Source organism: Sylvia atricapilla, chromosome 3 (assembly GCF_009819655.1).
Source record: "Sylvia atricapilla isolate bSylAtr1 chromosome 3, bSylAtr1.pri, whole genome shotgun sequence".
NCBI classification, from domain to species: Eukaryota; Metazoa; Chordata; class Aves; order Passeriformes; family Sylviidae; genus Sylvia; species Sylvia atricapilla.
The window spans coordinates 84,364,862-84,389,732 of NC_089142.1; the positions used below are offsets into that span (position 1 = coordinate 84,364,862).

At 33.6% G+C, this 24,871-nt stretch overlaps 1 protein-coding gene across 1 annotated transcript in view; it reads right to left on the bottom strand.

The window, feature by feature from the left end:
• The window catches only part of KIF6 (kinesin family member 6), a 150,720-nt gene that overhangs the window by 104,308 nt on the left and 21,541 nt on the right, over positions 1–24,871 (bottom strand). The window contains 4 exon segments of the mRNA XM_066316033.1: positions 2,893–2,979; positions 6,406–6,549; positions 11,476–11,682; positions 19,479–19,608. Coding sequence (XP_066172130.1) covers positions 2,893–2,979; positions 6,406–6,549; positions 11,476–11,682; positions 19,479–19,608 — 568 coding nt within the window.

Below are 24,871 nucleotides of genomic sequence, written 5' to 3' on the forward strand. Positions count from 1 at the left end.
TTTTAAAAGTGGTGTCTTTCTAAAAACTGTCAAAATGCCTTAAATACACCAAGCACCTTTTTTTTTTCTGTTTTTCAATTCAGAAGCCCAAGAAAAGTCTTCCAAATTCAGTAAATTGTTGTGTTAGAAGACATGGCTGTAAAGAAAGTGTTCAAAAGATTTTTTTGCAAAAGAGAAATATAATTTGGCATAGGAATAACAAGAGCTTTTCTGAAACATTAGTTCTGCCTCTTAATAACGAAAATGCATTTAAGAACTGACATCTTTGTTAGAGAAAGGGCAACTACACAATTGATTTCTTTTGCTTTCCCTTATAGAAACAGAAGTTTCAACAAAATCTTAATTTTAATCTTACCTTTTTTTCTTTTTCATGCAACATTATGTTGTTATTAGGATTATAGCATACTATACTTGTAGGATGCACCAGTTGCTAGCAACAAACTGATGACATAAAGCAACATAATAAAATTAAATTCTATTAATGAACAGTAATGTGAGAATATTATATGATTTTACTAACCATTAAATCAATTTAAAATTAACCAAATTTTACTAACCATTAAACTCTCAAAGTCATATTCTACAAAGCAGGCCAATATGCAAATACCTAAGTCTACGACATGAAGGAATGCATTCTTGGATATTTTATGGTTGATCCTGTAATGAAGCCTCCCTTTATATGGCTCAAATGTATCAGTAGTCCAGCGATATTTTTAGGGGGATATGCATGCACTGATTCCATACACAAAATAAGTGTCCAAGAGAAGAATGTTTTCAAAGAAAAGTTAATCACTTTTGATTGCATGTGCTTTCCAGTAATGAGATGGTCAAAATCGAGGACACATACTTTCACTGGATGTTAAAACTCCTTCAGACATTTCTATTTCTTTTAATGGTTAAATTTAATTGTAACTTCCTAAATTTTTACTTTAAAGATCAATTTATTTTAAACATGTGTATGATTATTTCTTTTAACTCTAAACCTATAGTTAACGATTTTTTACAATCAAGTATGAAAGCCTAACATAATATGTTATTTAATAGTCTATTATAGTGATGACTGTTAATTAGAGAAGTTGCAAGAACACTTGGAGAATATTGCAGGCCAAACATTTTACTCTAATTTTATATTGCTCCATTTTCGTGTCACATTCCGATGTAGTTTGTGCCAGCTACTGAGTGAAGAAAATTAAATTTTCGGCTGGAAAACTGGTAGACAGCTGAATCACAGTAACATCTCTGCTCAATGTTCAAATTTGTTAGGATGATTAACTTCAATCTTACAACAACTGAAATACCAATTTCAGGATATGGACAGAAAATTAATTTTCAAGTATTATTAAGGCAAACAAAATCTACAGAACCAAAACAACTTCATTTCTATTTTTACATGAAAACAGAGTTGAAGTTTATTTTAAGATGTTGTTCTCAATTTAAATTATGCCCTTTAGACTTGGGTGAGAGAGGTTCAAAGATGAGTCACTTAAAAGTACAGCAAGTACAAATTCATCTTCTCAGTAAGATAAAAAAATCAGGAATTCTCCATTATGAAGGATAAAGTTTATACAACAATCTGACTTAGATCCACCAAGTGTTGTGAACTCCCTTTATAAAGCATACATTCAACTCACAGATGATAGACACTGCCACTAAATTATGTTTCAATTTTTCATAAAGTTAATATTATTTTATTTCCATAAAATTTGATTTTTATGAAAAAAAAAATCTTAAATACAGCACTTTGAATAATAGGGTTGCATCCTAGCAATATACTTAAGATGGGCAACAAATTCCATAATGAGCACAGGGCCATATAAATTGAAGTCACTTGTGTTCCCCTGCCTTTTCCATGAAAGTGGATGGTTTTCTAACTCTCACGAGTCCACTTTTGCTTTACTTGCTAAATGATCCTGCAGAACAAGACATACCAAACTCGTGGAGTATAGCTCCACAGGATGTAGTAAATGTTCAGGGGCCTGCATGCATTTTACCTCAATCAAAGCCTTCTGTGGCCACAGAAGAAATGTTTTGCATGATTTGTTACTAGAAAATCTATATAGAAAAGGAAAAAAAAAAACAGATAGAAATGAAGAAGTTGTTCAATGCCTACTGGGTTTATTTTTTGGCCCTTTTTTTTAAAATCTGTGATGCTATTGCTGTTAGAAATTGCTTGGAAGGAAAAATAAAATAAATAATAATAAAAAAGAAAATCATCTGAAAACCTTCTTCTATGGCCTTTAAACTTCAAGAACAAGAGACAAGAGGAAATAAAAGCACAATTATTAACAGTAACTGAAATTTTCTAATTACCATCAAGTAACAATGAATGAAATAATTAGCTATACAATTTGCTATTTCTGTCTCTTTTGCTTGTCTTCCTCTTTTTTCCTAATGGTAACTTCACAGAGGTCTTTCCTTCCTATCTAAAATGTTCCTTGAATCAAATTCAAGCAAGCACTTAGTATCAGTATGTTTCTTAGTCTTTTAATATACAAATTGTTTCAGGGCAGCTGTGTGCCTTCACCAAGTAACTAGCGATCTTAGTACAATTTTAAAGAGTTTTAGAAACATCCAATGATCTGTGACTATGATTTAGGTATTATCACTCTAAAAAAAACCCACGAGGATGATTACGAAAGTGACCATTTCTCCTCAGATGCTTTAAGAGTTGAGAAAGCCTTTAGAGATTTGATAAGGATCCACTTAATTATAATTGTGTCCAAAAGAAAAAAATTAAAGTGGCAGTTATAGGAAAAAAAGTTGGAGCTTGCATCTGAAAATGATTTAATGGGATGTCACAGTATAAAATCCTCAACATCAACTTGATTTGCTATTGCTTAATAAAACTTAAACCAAACAATCCCCTTCCCCCTGTCCCCAGACAGCTCTCACCAGTCTGGGGTCAATTTCTTCATTAAGAACTGCTTCATTCTTAATAAGAGCAACTCGCTGTGCAAATCTGCAGGTTGATATAGATTCCTGGAAGAAAAAAGAGAGAGAATTCCAAGTACTTCTGCACCAGGTAAATATCCAGAACTGCTAATGAAGCCATTAAAATATGTTTTCATTTTTTGAGTATGTTACAGAAATATTCTATCATTTCATATTCCAAATAACAATATTGAAGGGAAATTAGGTTAGCATAATAATGACAAGGGCCTATAAAACTGTTGAAACGTAGGATATTTTTTACTGATACAGTTTATCCCCTGATCCACTGTGTTTCAGGTAAATCACCAGCTGGAACTATAGGATAACAAAGCCATGCTACTCAGAAGGCAATAACTTTTGAATGATGAGAAAAAGAGAAAACTAATAAAAGGTGGGGTTTTGTTGTTGTTGTTGTTGTTGTTGTTTGTTTGTTTGTTTGTTTTGGTTGGTTCATTTTTAGGTGAAAAATTATTTTTTTAATTTTATGTAAATTTTTTTTTTATAATAATCACTTCGACCTGTTTAGTTTGCAATACATGTTAAATTAATGAGTAGATAATTAATTCAGTTCTCAATGTTCAATATGTTAGCTTACAATTTGTTTATTCTATGCCATCAAAATGGTAATCAATTCAGACATCTAATTTCCTAATCATTTTGATACCATGGTTATCATCACAGCACCTCAGGGCTTTACAATAATTAATCAATTAACCTTCTTTGCTGCAAGTGTGTGGAATGAATGGAAATTGAAGTCAAAAGTACCAAAAACTTATATTCAATTGTCATTTTATGATCTGCTGTTCAAAACAGATTTGTTCCTGCTGAACAAATTCTGCTTATAGTTACAGCTATATTAAGTGATATATCTACTATAATTCAGAATCAACATCTTCATCCAAGCACTCCAAAAAACTAGCACAAAAGACTGTGATGTAGTGATCTAAGAAATTCTCAAACAAACTCATTGGTAGAAGTAGGAATATAATCTAGTTCTCCAGGATAATAATCTATTTGTCCTCCTCATATGAGTGCCCTTTCTTACTCCGAATTCTCTGCTTCATTGTTTTCATTACAAGAAACAACACTAGGTCCTTAAGAAAGGGGCTTTTATTATACAACTTCAATTCATAGTGTCTTGTGCATCGCTTGTGAGTGAAATGTACACACAAGAGAAAAAACCAGTATGTAATCCCAACATAGCTATGGATAATGATTTATGCACCTATCCTAATTCTGGCATTTTCTGATGATTAGCAATGGACTTAGCACCCTTTTATATCATTCAGACATATCCACCAGCTGAGATAATCATCCACCTATATTATTTGGCCACTTCAGATTTTGGGGAGCAAGGAAGGGATTTGGTTTTTTTGTTTTGCTGTTGTGGTTTTTTTTTTTTCTTTGGTTTAATTTTTTTTTTTTTTTTTAATTTTTGGAAGGAAGGACTGAAGAATAAGGTATGTTGTGTGAATAGTACATGTTAAAACAAGAACATGAAAATTGTCACAGCTTATTCTGAATAATTGATTGATCTAAATATGGCCAAAATAGAAGTCTAGAATAGAATGTGAGATACACAGATCTGATGAATTGATATTTGAAAGGTTTCTGATCTCAAAGAACTTAAAATAAAATTAACAAACTTACCCAGCTGCATTTGTATGTTTGCATAATTGTTTGCAGATCTGAACAATCTGTTTTCATTTAACAGAAGAAGTTCATTTTTCTAAAGAAAAAGTCTATAACTACATGAAGTATGGTTTGAGTATAGTGCTTTCCACTGTATTTCAGAAAACAGTCTTAGACTAAATAGTTTTTCATTTCTCGTTTATTCATATTATAACGCTTTTAAGTTAGGAAAATCAGGAAATAAACAGATTATAAATGGCTTTGAGCAGTGTTCTACGTATTCATATTGCTACATGTTTTAGAATAAAACTATTTTAGTTGTAAGGGACCTACAATGATCGGCTTGTCCAACTGCCTGACCAAGTATATTGGCCAATGCACATTGTTAAGGACATCATCCAAAAACCTCTTAAATACCGAGGCTTGGTGCATCAACCACCTCGCCAGCCTGGTCCAGTGTTTGACCATCCTCTTAAGGAAATGTTCCCCAATGTCCAGCCTGAACCTTCCCTGGCATATCTTTGAACCATTCCCAAACATTCTACCACTAGAATACCACGGAGAAGAGCTCAGCTCCTCCCTCTCCACTTTCCCTCCTCAGGGAGATGCAGAGAGGAAGGAGGTCACCCTCAGCTTTCTTTGCTCCATACTAGACAAGTCCAAAGTCCTCAGCTGCTCCTCACAGGACATTTTTTCCAGACTTTAGCCAGCTTTATTGCCCTCCTCTGGCTGCCGCACTCAAGGACCTTCACATCCTTCTCAACCCGTAGGGCACAGAACTGTACACAGTTCTCAAGGTGAGAATGGCAGACAGCTAGATAACCACCTCTTTTGATCTGCTGGTTGGGCTGTGTTTGATGTACCCCAGGATGTGGTGCCCTCTTGGATACCAGGGCTCACTGCTCATCTGACCAGCACCCCTGGGTGCATTTCTGCAAGCCTACTTTCCATCCACTGGTCTCTCAAATTATGCTTGTGTTGGGCATTGCTCCACTATAAGTGCAGAACTTTTGTTAAATTTCATCCCATTAATCATAGCCCAACGCTTCAATCTGTCTAGATCCCTCTGCAAGGCCCTCCATCCCTCAAGAGAGTCAATGGGATCTCCCATTTCGTATCATCAGCAAACTTGCTAATGGTGCACTCAACTCCTGCATCCAGATCACTGATCAATGTAGTGAACAGAACTGGCTCTGAAACTGGACACTGAGGAGTATCACTGCAGAGCAGTCTCCAGCCAGATGTAGCCCCGTTTACTAAAACCCTTTGATAAAACTTAGACCATTTTTTAAACAAAGAGAAGAAAACACCACCACACACAATTGCAGTGCAGGAAATTGGTGACAGGACACAAAATATTTGAAAAATTTCCATAAATCCCAAACCATCCCCCCAACTCCCTGTCTTTTCTAGTGAACTCCCCATTTGTCTACCATAATCTATAAAATCTTGACTCCAAAGAAGTCTAACAGAAGTTCTGCCAAGGTTTTCAGTGGAAATAAATAAAAAAAATTATTCACCAGGAAATCAGTAAATTGAAAAAAAGAGTAGTTCATTACTGGGTGCAAGTAATTTCCCAGCTGCCACTTGACTTGAGATTACTTAGGGAAAAGCACATTTTCTAAAGGATTTGTTTATATTCTACAGCAATTTCCACTGATAAAATTATCTCTTAGAAAGAAAATTAAAATAGTCTTTTAAAAGGATAAGAACAAAAACTTATACACTTGAATTTTAATCTATATTAAAAATCAAAAGAGCAGGATCTATAGAGAAGTGACAGGATTTTTGTTCAAAATAGATAGGTAAGATAGATAGACAAGATAGCTGGAAAAAACATACATCTATGTTTCTTTTGTCCATAGCAAGTGTTGATATCATGGTAGTCATGCAGTTTCCTCCCAGGCTGTCTCTTAGCACTGAGGTCATCATAGAGTTTCGGTAAGGAATGTGGGACCGGTTTTTCTCTGCAAGGGCAATTATTACCTGAAACAACAGCAAAAAAAAAAGACTTTTAAATTTATCTGTCTATCAGTGTTTGACACATATCCAATCTGCTCAGAAACTTCTGACAACAAAACAATGTTTATGCACCCCACTGTTAGCTGCAAACCCACTGGCTTTATTGAAAGAATTCCAAGTTAAATTTCAGCATGTTTGTATGTCTTTGTAAGAGCTGGATCTGAAAGACTAAATACATTAAATTTTATCATGCCCTAGCCTTACAGTCTCTCAGCAACATGGAAACTGAACACGATAAACTCCAACACACATTTTCCTAAGACACAGGAACTTACTGAAAATCTTCCTCATTACTTTTTTGTCATAACTATAAAATATGGATAGTATTAAAGTAAAAACTTCCTCAGTATTTGCTAATGCCTTAAAATGCTTTTTAAATGCTTTAAAAATTACACATTCTTAAAACACTTCTTAGATGGGCCAATACATTTATTTCTGAGAAAATGTCTTGGAAAGCAATGCACAAATAAAACGGTGCATGATTTCAATGTACTGCTGGAAAGAAATGATTCAGTTTAGAATATATATGCCTTGGCCAAAAAGGAAATTGTACACCTACTATTCTCAGTTTCCCTCCTCAGCTGTTTACATTACGGGACCTAATTATTAAATAAAAAGCTAGATTACCCCATGATGTCCTGTGATATAAAAGATTTGAACAATTATCTGGCCAAGCACTGTACTGAAAAACTATAGTTATATGAGTTGCACAAGCTCTCCTAAATGATTAGGAGTTGGGTTTTCTTTAGTAAGTGTTACATATCAATGTGTATTTTGTTTATGCTACATTTGCAAGAATTGCTATTTTAGAAAATTTAGTGTGACTTTTTTTGTGGCATTAGTTTCTCTTAATGGTCTTCAGATAGTTAGAAGTTAAAACTATAAATCTTACACTGGCAGCCCTGAGAGACATAAATGCATAATATGAAAATTACTATCTTGTAAAGTAATCTGGAAACCAATTCCTGGATCAAGGTTTTCAAATTTCACATGTTACAACTTGTTTTATAGAAACATGTTAAAGCTTTCTTGGTTTATAATATTGCATAGAAACCTCATAGTAGTCTAGCATATACATTAATAAGCACATTCTCAGCCTCTGCCACACAGAGACTATAATCAAAATGGACAAGGTGGAAAAAGAGCCAGAGAGAAGATATGTTATTTCCATTATAAATGGGAACACTGTTACTGGAAAGTTCATTTCTTCTGATGTTCATGAAGGAAGTCTGCAGCCCAATTAGAATCTGAACCTTCCCACATTAATGCTGAAAACCTGTGACCAGCTCTCATGATGCAGAACCCATTGTACAGTCATGTGACAGTCCCACAACACAGATGATTTTAGTCTGAAGTTCTATTAGTAAAACCTCACCTTAACCACTAAATTAATCTTTACAATCCAAACAAGATCTGGAATAGAAAGAGGAGAATCTGAAGGAGAAGGAAGTAATATTCTTTGACAAAGTGACAGAGACCACCTGTACAGAAGCTGAACCTGGATTCCCTAAGAGGCACCAAATGCAATAAGCAGAAAATTGTCTCATTTAAGAAGGTGTTATTATCCCTTTGATACAAAAAGGTATTTTTTTTCTTTTTCTTTAATACTTGTAATTCTAAGCTTAATAATATCACTAAAACACAAAGTTTCATTCTGAGTGGGTCAAGCAAATATGCCATTCATAAAATTGCACACTATATGAAACACAGGAGGGTACAATCACTCATAGATTTCACTGACACATGTGGAAACACTGTTAAGCATAAAGGAAAGTGCAAGACTCAGACTCCTGACATGATCTGAAGTGTGAACAGGAGTCCCTGTATCCATCCACATGCTTTGTACAAGGAACAGATTGGCACCAATATCTCACGCCACCATGTTTTCAGAGAATCCTCAAGAGATGGGGATTTTTGGGTGCATCACTTGCAGAAACAGAGTTGTCAGGTACACTTCTATCTTGATGTTTAGTGTATCACATGCTCTGAAGCCACATTCCTCCTTCAGAGGTCTTTGTTTAATGTTTCCCACCCTACTTCCCATTTCTAGTAGAGTTTACAAGCTTAAACTCTGGTCTTTACAGAAAAAAAATCAATCAACCAACAAATCAAAAAACAAAACAAAGAAACAAACAAAAGAGACAAAAATCCCACCCAAACAACCAAAAAAACCCCAAAACAAAGCAATAAAAAAATCTCTTTTGGTAAATATGGGCAGCAACCATTCACTAATGGATAAAATCTTTCAAGATTCTGTGAATGGAACACGTGTTAAATGACGGTTAAAAAACATATTCATTAAAGTAGCGAGAACACTGTACCCTGTTATTTTAGGGAAATAATTCCATTATAGTGTCAAATCACATGGCAGTATAACTGTTAATCTGCAACTCTAAATCTTGTCCAGGATTCTCTATATTTGTATCATAAGGGAGTATCTACATATGCACAGTTACTCTGCAATTGTAATTTCAGAATGTGCTACTACATCTCTCAGACAAAAAAAGCTACCCAGATATGGTAGTAAGGACTCCTAAATTCCTGCTGTCATTTCAGATCACCGGCATGAAACTGTCTTCGTTTTTCTCTAGACATAGAGACTGCTTGGAGTAAAAGTGCAGTGGATTTAGTGAACACCTTTTTAACATGCTGTGGATATTTAACAAGTAGATCAAGTGTGGTAACAGAGAACTGTGTTCCCATTGACATCTCGATACAAATAATTTAATGTGACTATATTACTGTGAAAAGTGTTTCAAAATGGCATAAATCAACACTAGACCACCAGTAGATAGTTAGAGTTGAGAATTTCAATAAGCTGATTTTGAGGCATTTGTGCACTTTAATGTTATTCACTGCAAGTTCCAGATTGAATGGTTCAATTCCCACTGAACAAAAAGATACTTTTACTGTCTTTGGTGGTCTTTTATTCAATATTAGAAAATATTTCTATTGATACACAATCCCAGACAGAATCCAACATGCCTATTTCCAACAGTATTTCTCTAACATAGGAATTAAAAAAGGGATTAAAAGTTGCATGAAAGAATTTTATTTTTCACTGTCAAACACATAGAAATAACAAACAAAATAAATAAGAAGGGATCCGGAGTATAATTTGTATGATTCTGAAGACATCCATTTTAGAGTCACTGACCCTTACCACTTCCCTTGAGTACAACTCAAATACAGACATTTTTCTTCAAGATAGAATTTAAACAAATGAGGGCCATGAAAAAAATCCAGTGTGACAGTAAATGACTGACTGCCACCTCCTGTACCTTAAGTTTCTTCTTTTGACAGATGAAATATCTCTGATCATAAATTAAAGGAAATCCAAGAGATTTGTTTTTGTTAACAGAAAAACAGTAAAACAAAAATGAAAAATATTCTTCCCAGCAAGTAGAACAATTATATTTCCTAATCATTATTTTTAAGAATTTTCACACATAGACACCCACAAAATTTTCAGGTTTAATGATTGCCTTAACTGTGTATTTTACTAAATAGCACATATACTATAATGTAAGCTAAAAAGTACAGATTTTTAGAATTTTTGATTTTACAGAATTTTAGAGTTAAGCCTTTTTTGTTCTCCCTATCCTGCTTAACTGTCCCCCTAAATGACAGCATCACAGATCTGCTATGTTTCTACACAAAAATTTTTAAAGAAGCCTTAGGAGAAGAATACTGTATTGTCCATCAGAATCCCCAAAATAATTAATTTCTAGCAACAGGAACAGTGTTTGCTGTACTGTGAAAACAATATCGTATATTCAATCTTAGGAAGAAATTAATTACTCTTACAAATGGACAGCTGCAAATCTTTAGTGATTGCAACTTAGCACAGCATTAACAAAAGAGATTTTATTCATTGCCAAGCGTTTCTTACTCTAATTTGGTAAGGATCATACACTTCACTCATTTAAGACATCACGGTAGATCAGGGAAATATATATATTAAAGCCTTTAAAATATTTTTTTAAATATAATATTAAAACAATTGTTTTAATAATTACTTAATAATCTAATTATTGCAAAACACATCTTAATCACCATAATTAACCAAATATTTCTACTCGAAATCTTTATCTCCAAAGTTTCCTTTCACCGATGCTATCTGAAACAACTTTTTTTTTTTTTAATGAATAAGATCAGTTAGGAGCAAACTATTTGCTCAATATTTGCCTTTTCCAAGGGGGAAAACCAAAAAGCAACAGTGACAGAAGGAAAGGGATTTTAGTACACCTTAAATTAAGAGGCTAAATCTTTTTAGTAACAACAGCTGCATGACAAATATTCATGGAGATTAATAACAATAATAATAATAAAAACAATAATAATAATAATAAGAACAACTATATAAATATTTTATTTATTTATTATTATACTACATCTATGGGTACTATTGGTATAAATCCGATTATAGTAGCCAATCCATAAATACATTACCAGTGATAGCTTCTGTCTCAAAAAGATCAAAGATTTAAATCGGTACAGTAATAAAACAACACATGAATAAAGTATTACAATGCTTGAACCAAATAAAGCCCCAACACTTTCTTTTCAGTGATACAGCCTGACCCCAGCTGTGGAAGGGGAAGAAGATTATGAAGAACATTTTTACGAGAAATATAGCTAAAATCTATTAAATATGTTTAGTGTTCCAAAGAAAATGAGAAAAGTCTTTTGGAAATACTACCCTGTATACCTACTACAATCTTACTACTTCATTTTTAAGTTTTCCCTAAATAAAAATATTTTTTAAAACTGCAATAAATATCCCAAGACTAAATGAACATTGGAGTCAAGTTTTCCAAAACACTGTGCATTGTTAAACAGGAATTTAGTAAAGGGAGAAATTTTTTACTCTAGAGGTTTCAATTTTACCTGCTCCAAATAATGTAATGACAGGTTGATATATTTGGCTTCTGTCAGTAAGTGGCCCCCAATTCCAGTCTTTGCAACACGTTCTGACCCAGCAAGGTCTACTAAATGCAACTTGGAGCGTCGGATAGTTGCAGATCCAGGTTCCTTGCTGGAGATGTGAATAGTGAAAATGCAGTGAGATCGGCTTGAGGCTTGATTCATTGGTGTCTACAATGACAAGAAAAAAGAACTCTTAGTGTTCAAATGATAAATAAATTTAGTTTCTTATAGCTCAATAATCTGGCAACTGAAATCATCGATCTGATTTTTCAGCTGCTGGACCTGTAATGAACATGCAAAAAGAACCCACAAGGATTCACCTGACATTTCCAAATATTTGGAAAACTTTAATCTGGACAAATTGTAATGTAAGCAATTAAGGTTGCGCCAAAATAATCTAACATCAGCAAAACAAGTAGCCTTACTATATGAGGAATACTAGAAAAGGGCAGCTTGACTGGAGGGACAGTTACTGAATGTTGATTTCTGAGAAGTTATTAATTTCCCCATTGGTACATTAATTTTATTTTTTTTTTCTGATAGATAACTACCAGTGTAAGGAGTACTAGGATTTCTTATAAGGCTTGGTAATTCTACTTGGTAAAATCAGTATCAGATCTTTAGGAGGCATGACAGAGTTTTCATAAAATGTTTAGCTTTAAATATATTTTTTTGGGAATAACTACAGCCATGCTTTTTTAATTTAAAACATGGAAATTCTTGGTCAATTTTTAGAAATGTGCAATCTTAGCATCACCTTAGAAATTTTCTCAATATATTTGAAATGCAGAAGTGAATGTCTTAAACAGCTCTCAGTTGTTTAATTTTAGATTTCAAATTGCCATATGCCATCACATATGCATTTTTATGAAAAAACCATAAAATATCTTTAAGCATCTAAATCACCTTTTGTTTAATCTCAAGGTATTGTTAAAAATTTCAATTTAAAATTACTCCTCATAATCCTCATTTTATAGATAGCTAAAACTTTAGATTATATATGGAGATTAAAGTTTTAGCACACAAATAATATTTTTATTCATAAACTATAACAAATGTGACTACATTGTTTTTAGAAGATAAATGATGGACCTGCAAAAAATAGAGTAGTAAAATAATGAACTAATATTATTGAGTCAGCATGTAATTCTATACTTATTTATAGCTGCTGAAAAAAGTAAAAAAAAAATCCTGGTTATACTGTCTACATTAATGTATTGTCTGTACTTTATTCCTCTGTTACTGTGCAACTATTTTTTACGCAGGCCTATCCTGTGATTCAGACCAGATATACCAACATACTGCCTTTTTTTACATTAACTTCTTTGGCATGCAACACTGCAGATGCTAAAACAGCCTGCCCATTGCAGGTATGGAAGATGTTGTCTTATTGATGCCAGAAAGGACAGCTCTTAGTAGAAAGAATGAAGCTGAGCAGAAATAGTATGGATCTTTTGGTTCAATTGTCATCACTTAAACTTCCCTGTTTTTCTAGCCTTAATAGTGCCAGCACGACCAAATGGGTTTTGGGAACTGATCCAGCTCAAAATAAAAAAAATTTAAAAAATCATTACTCTATACAGATTTTTGGAATTTTGGAATTCATAATCCTGTGAAATGAGCATCAGAGTGCAGTCAAATGTATGCTGTCCTCAGAGACGATGCTGGGCAAATGAAGAGGAAGTGAGTGGTAGTGTTGGAATGAAAATAAACAGCCTGAGGGAAAGGTGTCAAGCAAGAAAACACTCCCAAACTTTCTCAAAATGCAGTTATACTAAGAAAAAGTTATATGCTGTGAAAATGTACTTTATTCAGCAATTGTGATTCCACAAATAATCAGAGCCAGTTTCAGTTACTTTACTAGGACAGTTATGATTTTTTTATTTGCAGCTCTGTGAAGCAGAACTGGATATTTTATTTTTTCCAGCTAAAAATCCACAACAGAATTAATATTTAAGGACATTATCCTTGACAGAACTGATATTTAGGGACATTTTGCACTACAGACATGGCATCAGTCATACTATACTGTAACAAGTCTAAGCCATATCAGTACAGGTGGAAGCACAAAGGAAATATTGCTATGACAGAAGCTGAATAAATCATCATACTTCTGAATAAGTATTCTTAAACAAACTTGATATTCACACTGCAGCAAAACCTTATGTATTTCAAAATGTGCTTTTAGCCACCTCCATTTAATAGTAATAGAGGCAAAAAATTTTAAATCCTAAAAGAAAACAATTTCAGGACCCTGAGTTCCAACAAGCACACTGCAATATTGACTCTACAAGGTTTTAACTGTCTATTGCAATACACTAGCCACAACTTTATTTTGCATACTCCGAGTAGATTTGGCTGGACTAGTCATTAGAAATTCCATTGCTTTTCTCTCCACAGCTTCTTTTTCTCATGCAAATGACAAAATGAACGAAGCCAATTTGGATGTCATTGGCTAGAATCCCAAACCAATATTCTTGTAAAGTCCTTCTTTGGAGTGAAACCATGGTTTAATCAAGACACCAATACTCCTTTTTGCAGTATGATTCTATCTCTGCTTTGCAATTCCCATATACAGGAAGCTCTGTTAGAACTCTTGCAGAAAGCATCAAGCAATAAAAATTTAAACTGTTAAATGGGATGTGACCATGAAATGTTAATTGCATAATCCCCCCACACTTTGCTACTTTTACCACACAACAGAAATGATGATTTGTTGGCATCTCCAGTCCAAAACCAAGCCTTTTCTTTTGCTATTTGGTTGTTATCTTACATAGACAACTTCTGAGTATCACCAGTCATCTTTTTAGAAAGTTTGAAAACAGAAAACAAATAACATTTTCTGGACAGTGTCTCAGAGCCTACTAAAATGTTCCTTTAGTGGTTTTCAGAGTTCATTTTGGCTTTGTTAGCAGTATTCAAACCATATGTATATGAAATCATCCTCACACTAATTTGATGTGATGAAGGAAAATAAAGAAATAGGGGAGTGGCCTGGTTCTCAGCAGATGGTTGCTATTGTGAGAGTTATATATAGAACAACTGATGAGCAGCAGTTACTTACAAAGAATAATTTTTTCCAGCAATTCTTTGACATCATAAACCACATAAGCAAACTTCAGATGCTTTGAGATATCACGTGAACACTACAAAGGACTTAATGCCAGGTCATCTATTGCTGCCCATTTGTGGCATGGTAAAGGACAAGTTCAGTAACATTTAAAATCGTGACTTGATAAAGCATCAGCACTTTCATTTCATCATGGAAAATATGTACAAGGTGTATTTCAAGCCATAGAAGCCAGTCTTACTTTTTTTCCAGGATGAAAATAAACTTGTGTTTGCTGAAATTAAATAAATTGTATAGAAGCTTTGTGACTTTAACTACTACATCTATTTATACAACGGTTGCAAGAAGGCGGTTTCTATTTAAACAAGAATCTACATCACAGTCAAACTGCAAGAATCTTCTGAATTAGATGTTACTCTCAAGGAATACAAGGTCAAGAACCATCCAAAAACTTGCTGGAACCTAAGTTGTCCATCTTAATCTAATTCTTACCCATCTTAAGTCAGCAAAACACTGCAGGAATTCTTCCCTTTACAGGAATTTATGTATTTCCCAAACCCTTTATTTGTTGCAGCTGCTATTATAAATGTTGTTTTCACTAAAAATAGCCAGAAATCTGATCTAAACAGAGTTCTTAAGAATAGAGGACTTAAGAAAGAGAAAGTTTTGTAAATAGGACAAAGACATATGAAAAACTGTTTGAAAATCACCACTTGACTAACAGAAGTTGCTATTATCTTGAAAGTTAATGTGTTGATTATGGCTGCCAAAACCTCTTGACAGAGATAATACATGAAAGAGTTCAGGACCACTGGAACAAAACAATTTCACAGGTGATAAATGCACTTGTTCAGCCCATATTGCAAACCATCTCCACTTGGCAACTTATACCATTCCAGTGGAATTTTTTCTTCCTTGGATCAAAATACTTGGAGAGCAGAACATGATTTTCCTGTATGAGTGAATTAGTGACTAGCCAATGCATAAAGAGGGGCTGATTCTGAATGTTCACAGTTTTTTGAGAGAATGTCACAATGAAAAGGTACTAAATTTTCTTTTAAGGAAGGTTTCTTTTTCTTCTTAAGGATTTTTTGCTTCTGAGCTTTTCAAAGAAGAGCAAGGGGAAAAAAAAGAAAGTACTGATAGCATCCAAAATTGATATCAAATCAACTTTCTCCAATCTCATGCTACAATCAGAGGGATGTTCTGACAGCTACAGTCATTTCACTGTTTGGATGGATATCTTTGCGTAATTAATATAACTCCACCAGTCCCAATAGGACTATGCTACAACGAAGAGCATATAAATTGAAGAATGGGAGGCGCCTGTCTTTGTATCTGGTAGATGAGAGAGACCTCAGTACATCCTTAGTTTCCTTTCTAAATAGTATGTTACAGGTGAAGGATGTCCTCAGTTGTACTTAGGTACACTAATCGTAGTTGAAATTGAAAAATTGTTGCTATGAAAATATAAGGATCATTTCAGGTACAATCACTTCCTGAAAGCAATACTTTATCTTTCCATATTTACTACAAGTACAGTTTCACAGTTAGACCATGGTAATTTTTTAAACTGAGGTAACTTTTAAAGTAACTAATATTCCCTGTTGAAAACATTATTAAACCTTATGTTATATAGTGCCTTTTATCCATATAAATGCCAAAGCATTTTAAGGACTATTCAAAGTAGTATGTATGCCCAGTAATTTTTTTAACACACATGGAAATGAAATAATGATGCCATTTGGTGCTAATAATACAATATAACAGGTTTGTCAGAGTGGAAATAAGTTAACAACTGACACCAAAGAGGAACTTATGAAAGCAGAAAGTTGCAATTTCTTCGGGACTGCAGCACTAACCCAGATAGCATGCATCTTTGTCAAAAGTAACATTTAATCTCATATGTTCACACATTGAAATCCTATTTTTTCTATCTTATCCAATAAAAAATGCAGTCAAATACTATCAGTGACTTTCTAAATACATTCAAGAGAATACCAATATACAATAAATACAAGTGGAATGGGTTCAATTCACAGGTTACAAGTCATTTCCCAAAACTTTAAAGCTTTACGTTTAACTCTTTCTTGAAATAAACATTCCCAAAACCTTACTGACTTGCCCCAAGTGTACTTCAAACATTTTAAATGATGGAACAAGTACTTTGCAGTACACACTGTGTCCCAAATTTTAAAAATGGAGTGCTATAGGTATAAAACTATGCACTGAAATATTTCCTTCCTCATAAAGCAAAGTACTTTTTCATTAGAGGAAAAATAAATTCCAACTGTACACGCAATTGCAGTCCTTAGACGTAATAACCTCAGAAAAGGAATTAACAGTTTTGAAATTGTTGCACATTCTTGGAGGCCACCTTACTCTATTGCTTTAAGAGAAATACCAAAAAACCAAGAATTCTCAAAATCACAGAGGTTTAGGCAGGTTATTTCAAAAGACGGAGGTCGTATGAGATTCTCATCACAAGAACTTAGAAAAGATCGCTTCAGCTGAAGATACACTAATAGTATACCAAAATAAAATGTTTTGAGAACTACCTAAATAGTCAAACACTTATTTTTCCCACAGGAGCTTTTTTAGATGTTGCTGCTACCAACTGCAAAATTGCAAATTTGATTTTTAATGCATCCCTAGCATGCATTTCAGATACTGAAATAATAAAGTTTATAACCTGGTGCTGCAGATTCTTACATATTCAAATGTAACAAGAAACTGCTTCATTGGAAAGCAAATGAAAATCTAGTCCATACATTCAGCAGAGCTGCCAGACTCTGCCAGAGCTGCCAGACAAGAGACTTAGTTGTTTTGGTTTTGATCTCTGCCTATTTCTCTCTGGCAAAATATGAGCCAAAAAAAATTCCTATTAGGATTTTTATGAATTGTCTGTACACAAATGTCTTCCATCTTACTATTTACACAAATCTTAGTACACATCAAAACTAGAGGAAAGGACCAGTCCTGCATTGCCTAATAAAACAATCCTACACAAATTAGATTAGTTTCCTTTCTTTTTTCCTTCTCTTGGGATATATAGTTACATGTGGGAAAGAAGCATTTGGTTATAAAAGTTCCCTTAAGGTTCTGAAATTTAATGAATGAAAGAATGAACTAATGTTACTTATAAAATACTTTTAATATTATGATAACTCTCTTTTTAGCACAATCAGTGATGCAGGAAAAATTCACCCCTCAAATCACAAGTTAGACTGCATTAGCATAGGCAACACAGAAATTAAATTGTCATTCTCATTTTCAAAATAGACAACTCTTCAAAGAAGGGTTATTCAGGGTTAAGGCAGTAGATTGCAATTTTAGGGGCTGCAGATCTCATATGTGATCCATGACAGTCATCTGACTTTTTCCACAGCCAAACCCATCATTAAAAAACATGAACCCATCATTTATCTTACTTTCTTTTCTATTTAGGTTTATTAATGTTGTTTCTTTTTCTTTAAAGTTTACTTAAGAGGGTTCTAATCTTCAGAGGTCAGAAAGTATTATCATAACTCAAGATTTAAAAATATGGAGAAGTTATGTTTTATGTCATAAGTCCTCTTCCTTAGATCTCTAGATTAACCCTTTTCTTCTTTATTACACTTTGTCAAGTTCCTCTCCTCCACACAATGTCAATTTTTCTATTTCAATATCATGAAGCACTTCCTTGCCTCAATGCCCAGGTTTATGAGCAGGCCTTATGTTGACTATCTCTTGCCTTAATAATTCTACGTAATTCTTAATAATTCTATCTCTTGCCTTAATATATTTATACCTCTCAAAATATAACAGTTGAAATAGTCATCCTTGAGGAAGAACAAATATTTGTGTTTCCTATTTACATTTTGTAATCAAATGCTTCTTCCTCTGTGTCAAGGTGTATGTGGTCATCCAGCAGGAACACAGAAGTACCTAACTATTCATATACTCTGTCTTTCTTGTCAATGATTTATGATACTTCCTTTTGGAGATACAGAGGAAGAGAATCCAAAAAGGTCTATTGTAGTGAAGACACATTGCCGGTGCTCATATTTTGCAATACACTTTTTATATTTACATTCCATATCCAAATACGAAGGGGGAAAAGAACCTTACATATGTCAGATACTGAAACATTTAATTTGAATTTTTCAGAATCAGTAAAAACACCCTTGTGTTTGAATATTGGCATATATTTATTTTGAATTTCCTTTGAAATATCATTTGGGGTTTTGCTGGGTTTTGTTTATTTGTTTGGTTTGGGCATTTTTTGTTTGGTTGGGGGGTTGTTTTGTGTTTTTACATATAACACCATGTGTTTATGCTGTAAGAAGGAAAAAAAGAGGGGACTTACATTAAGTACTTCAAAGACAATTGAGTGCTTAATCATAGAATCATAGAATGGCTTGAGTTGGAAGAGACTTTAATTATCATCTTGTCCCAACCGGCCAGTCCCCTCACACTGCATGAGTAAGGACACTTTCCACTAGAACAGGTTGCTTAGGGCCCCATCCAACCAGGTGACGAACACTTCCAGGGAAAGCCTCCACTAGGAATGTTTGACAATGCTTTGCAAGGACATATTTTCTTATCTTTACACGTCTGTGTATGGTGACACATGCCACATTCAAAAGTCAGTCTATAGTTTACAAAAATTTTTGCGTTCTACTTATTTGAATTTCAGTAAGTTATGACATCAAGAACCACCAATCAGATGCACTATGGAACACTATCATCAGAGAAATGTTTAGTTAATTTCACTGTAGAAATACATTCAAAAAGAGGATACTAATCTATGTCCAAGGACTTCTAAAATATACATCTTATTTGAGAGAAGAGGAGAGATGATTTTGACCATTTTAACTGTGGTGCTGTTAAGATTTGGAGCAGCAAATCTCACCTCAGCAATCATCCTGTTGGTGTCCCCCAAAAAGAGTAGGTTTAAGGCTTCCTCTTCATTGGTTGCTTGCTGAAGAGATAAGTTTTTAAGATGAATGTTTTGATCTGAGTCTTCCATTATCGTCACTTTTCTATATGCAAAATAAAAAACAGTGAAAACTAGTTTTAATGCGATGTTGTTTCATACTTTCATTTTGATTGCACAGAAAAGGTGAAATCTGAAATGCAAACACAATCATAATGAAAGAAAGTGAAAAAAAATGATAAATATTAAAGAAAGTTTCAATTTTTTTTTACTGCCACCTCCTTTTTATTCCTTTATTATGAAACTTCTCATAGAAAAGGAATATAGGAAAACTGTAAGTTTTAGAGAAAGCTTTAGGATTTTTATTTAGTGAGATATAGTAAAATATCAAGAGATTAGATGAATCATCCCAAACAAATAATATGTAGGGGTTTTTTTCCTATTACCAAGTAGAGATGATACATAAAGCATACCATTATTTTGACATACAAATAGGCATGGAATATTTTAGAATCAACACATTTGTAGTCAACATGTTTTTAATAACTTTGCATTTGTCGAGATTATTTCTCTTTTCATTCTTCTTAAATGGTAGTAACTACAACTGTAAATTATGCCTTCCTTAAATTAAAAGCAAGCATACAGAATGATTTTATTTATTTCCTCTGTTAAAAATGTTCTTAGTTACACGTCTATAAGACTAAAGCTCTCAGACAGTAATTGGATGCAAGTAGAAAAGATATGGCAAATGCTCCAGAAGAGCTTCTAAGTATTACTGAAAATCTTTTTCACTTTGAATAGTCCTTTAACATAGGATTTTTTTTTCTTTCAAAATGATTACTGGGATTTAAATTTTACTGGAATTACTGCGCAGCCATTAGGATCTCCTCAGCTGGGACATTCTATAATATCCAACATGGAGGACAAGTGATTGCCTCACTGGATTTGGAAAACTCTGAGAGAGAAGAATCCGTTAAAACAGAAGTACACTAAATTTGAGGATAAATGACATGTCCTTCAGGATGAATTACAATTTAAAACAAATTAGAACTTTTTTAAAAGCTGGAAGTTGTTATTTTTATTTAAAACAAAACTTTATCTTCTGTGTAAGTATAAATAATAATACTTTCTATCTACACATAAACATCTATATGTATACGTATATGTATATAAATGTTTTTTCATGTTCTTCAAGATAAACCACAAGAGGGAGTATGGGGTTTGAATTTTTATCAGTACGTAGTTGCATGCTAATTACTTCAAGTTGCTTCAAAACCAGAGAGATTGTGTTTTGTTCTGCTTTACTTGACTTTCCCCGCAACCACCCCAAACTGAGAATGAAATTAATCATCAAAGCAGCATTCCATAGTATTACTCTTAGATTAGATCTTGTAGTTCACAGTCTGACGTCCAAAATGTTCAAATGGACATAAAGAAATAATTTTAACATATTGCAATACTCACTCTATTCAAGAAAAATTGCATGTAAAAGTACACACGAAGCTTCTTTGATAGTCATAACAACTGGTTTTCCAAGTATGATTGCGTCCCACCGTTAGCCTTATTTTTGTGTGGTGATATAAAACATTTCTTATATAATCACAAAACTCAGCTTCCCCATTCAAAGCATAAACTCCAGAGAATAATTCTGCTCCTGCATATCAAACTTTTGATAATGTTAAGTTGTATTCTGTCTGCATCTGTGTACATCACTCACTGAAGCCCAGAGCCGTTCTGATTACAGTATACCCTTAATAACCTGTGCCCTTTCCTGCATCAAGTGAGCTGCAACCAATGCAAGAGAGCCTTGCACACTGAATGCTTTCATTTCCTAAATTCCTGTTACTGGCAAACATTGACCTTAAAGCTTCCTATGATTAATTAATACCACCTCATTAATTTGTGTATTATAAATAAAAATTAAAAAAACCCTTAATATATTTTGGTAAAAAATTACCATTTAAAAAGTCAAATTTCCCACTATTGTATCTGTCTTTAGGGTTAAGAATTGAATAAATCTAAAATAATCTCAAAAACTTTCTAAACATTTAAAAATTAATCACAATAATGCAAACAAACAACATATGAAGATACATGTCCTCTATGCCAATACATAAGCAGGATATAGTGATACTACTTCATTGTAAAGAGACTATAGAGGAGACTATACAGCCAAAAATAAATTTGGGAAAAAGATAAAAGAGAAAAGCAGCAAGTATGCATCTTGGAGTCTATTCAGAACAGAAAAAATTAATGGATACATATAAGTAATGTTTTGTAAAACTGCAAAAAACTTCAGCTTTTAGGAAAGAATGGTCAGGACAATCACCTTATCTATCATCCCAAAAAGATGATCTTTCAGAAATTCAACTCCCTGAATACCACAGCAAAGGACAAAGTCAACAATTATTGAAGAGGCAAGGTTACAAGTTATTCAGCTACTAGCACTTTTAACAGCACACAGATTTGATTTTCCATCCAAGTAGAGACTTAGAGCATAATCTCCCTTACGAGACATGGTAGAACTATCAGATGAATAAGTGTTCGTGCCGACTCTTTGCTTGACGTGTCATATTGTGACAGGAAATCCTTCCCACTGTCTCCAATGGATTCTGTTTTGAGACAACAAAAACATAGTTTGGCTCCTCTGCATGTTATGGACATGACTGGAGACTGTTACATATTTAGGACTTAATGATTCATGTAATAGTGAACCTGAGTAGGCACAGCCTACTCAGTGGTGCTGCACATACAGCAGGGCATTCAGGCCTGGGTTGTACTGCACAGATTCCTTGGCTGCAGGATAAATTCACTGAGTTCTCAGGAGAACACCTTCTAGAATGAAGCTGTTTTCTTGTAAGGAAATTATACAAAGGCTCAAAAGAGCAAGAGGGAGACCTTCTCTTCCTGGTCAGGACCTATACTGCTCTTGTGCAATGCATCATGGGGAAATCCATTCAAGCTCTGTCCAATGCTGCATTGTTGCAGGGCACCCAACGTGTGATGGAATCCAAGGTTTACTTGGATTTACTCTCCCCACCCTCACCCCACCATGTAGAACAAGGAATCAAAACTGAAACGACATCAGTGGTTCATGTACGAACGAAACATACAAAAATGTGTAAGAATTTGCAGGCAACTTCAATAATCTCACTCACCAAAAAAAAAAAAATTTAAATAAACTTTGATATTTGCTCATCAAAAGCTTGTAGAAAAGTTAACTTTAAAAAGCTTCACTAGACGTCATACTCTTTTTCAGGAAGCAAATCAACACAAAACATGGATGTGAATAACCAACATATCTTGTATGTTGAAGTTATTTTATGCATTTGTTTGAACTGTAATTTAGAATAATCACAATCTTAGAAGAAATAAGTCAAAACAGTTTTTAGCTGTCTCCTCATAAACAAAAAGAAAAGTCTAGCCTTACAAAACTCTTTGGTACTCTGTAGTAACAAAATTAACAGTCAATTTTGGAGAAATGTATTTCATATAAAAAAAAGTGAACAAGTAACATTATTAGCCTTAGAAGTTTTAAAACACTGATAATTTTCTGAACATTGAAAATATAGTTCTTGAAGGTTTATGGTTGGTGGTAAGTTTCCAGATTACATAGCTGGTACCCCATTAAAAGAGGCTGACATTAACACTGTTGAGACCAGAGGGGAGAATCAGGTTTATTTGCATCAAAAATCAGACTGAATAAAATATATTTCCTATATGTTAAAAATTATTCCTTTACCCTTATTTTATTTTTATTCTTCTTTGTTAAGGAAAACAGGAATTATTATAATAGTTGCTTTAGATTTCCATGTCAGCAATTTGGTAACTCTTAAGGCCCTTGGAGGGCAGTAGAGAAACAGAAGAGTATAAACTCATTTGAGGTAATTTACCAATATGCAGTAAAAGGTTTTGTTTGAAAGAGAAATTATTTCACATTGACCCCATGGAACATAACAGTTCTACATGTTATTATAATACATCAATATAGGCATCACTGTTGATGTTTGAAGTTAATTTGCTCTCAGCTTAAAGTGTGGTTTTCTTTAAGTCAGACAGCATCATAATAAAAATTAAACTTTTCCCTCTCAAGAAGACTTTAAAGAATCTTCACTCAAAAATGGGGAATCTCTTTTGCTGACTTGAAGTTTAGATTGTATTTTCCCCTAACCATATCACTCTGGATTAATGGCTGTCTGAGCTCTCTGACAAGTAGCTCCTCAATTACTGCAGCTTAGACTGTCATTACAAGGCCAAACAGCACTAACTGTCGTTTGCCTTCACGTGCAAGAGGGTCAGACAAGTAAAGCAGTAACTTACTGGTTACCTATGAATTAATGTAGTCATTCTTGACTAATGGTTCTATAACCCTCAGTCTTTACTTTTGTGTTATATATGATGCCAAAAAGTTCTTACTTCTGAATAAATAACAACATGTTAGGAAGAGTTTTACTGGCAGGTTGGAACCAAAGTCAAATTCAGTAAGTTTGGTTAACATAAATTAGAAATACACTACAACCGAGAATCTGTTGGATATAAAAGGCACAAAAGCACAGTAAATAGAAAGCTTTAGAAATGTATTTCTACTTTGAACACTCCTGCAAAACTTTTATGAAAACATAAGGTGGCAGTAAGTATTTTAATAGTCTTCTACCAGCTTTATTTCATAGCAATAATTTCATACCTTTATGTGTTGAAAACAACCATAATTTCCTTGTATGAACATGGAATTCTCTACAGCTACAAAGAGAATTAAATTGTCAATATTAAATTCAATTTCTTCATTCTAGGAAATAAGATTCTTCAAATTTTCTTTACATCTGCATATGCTGGATTTCATCTACTGTGTCACAAAATTAAAACACTGTCAGATTTGTATAAGAAAATAAGCTACAACTGTAAACTAAAGTATATTTTGCATGAAACATTAAGGTATATCAAATGATATCTTCTATGAGTTACAAGCAATATTCCAACTAAACATCAAGAAAACTAGGGTTTTTTTCTGTTAAAATAGAAGTTTAATGGGATTTCAAAACCATCATTGGTTGTTGTAGAAGTATCTGTACCTATTAGAAAAATGATATCCATTAATGTATACATATATAAATATCTGTATGCATGTATACAAATAGGTATATATATATACATACCCCTGTGTAAATAATTACATAATTCTATGTAGAAATCTGTATATATATACATATAGGTAGGCATATCAACGAGCAACTATTTGTCCCACATTCATGCACTTGTCAGGAACTTATTTCCAGAAAAGTAGTGATTGTTTTTGAGACAGGCTCTTCCCTTCTCATCTGGCAGACTTGGATGAAGTGAGTAAGCAGGGCTAAGATGAAAATTTCATAGTC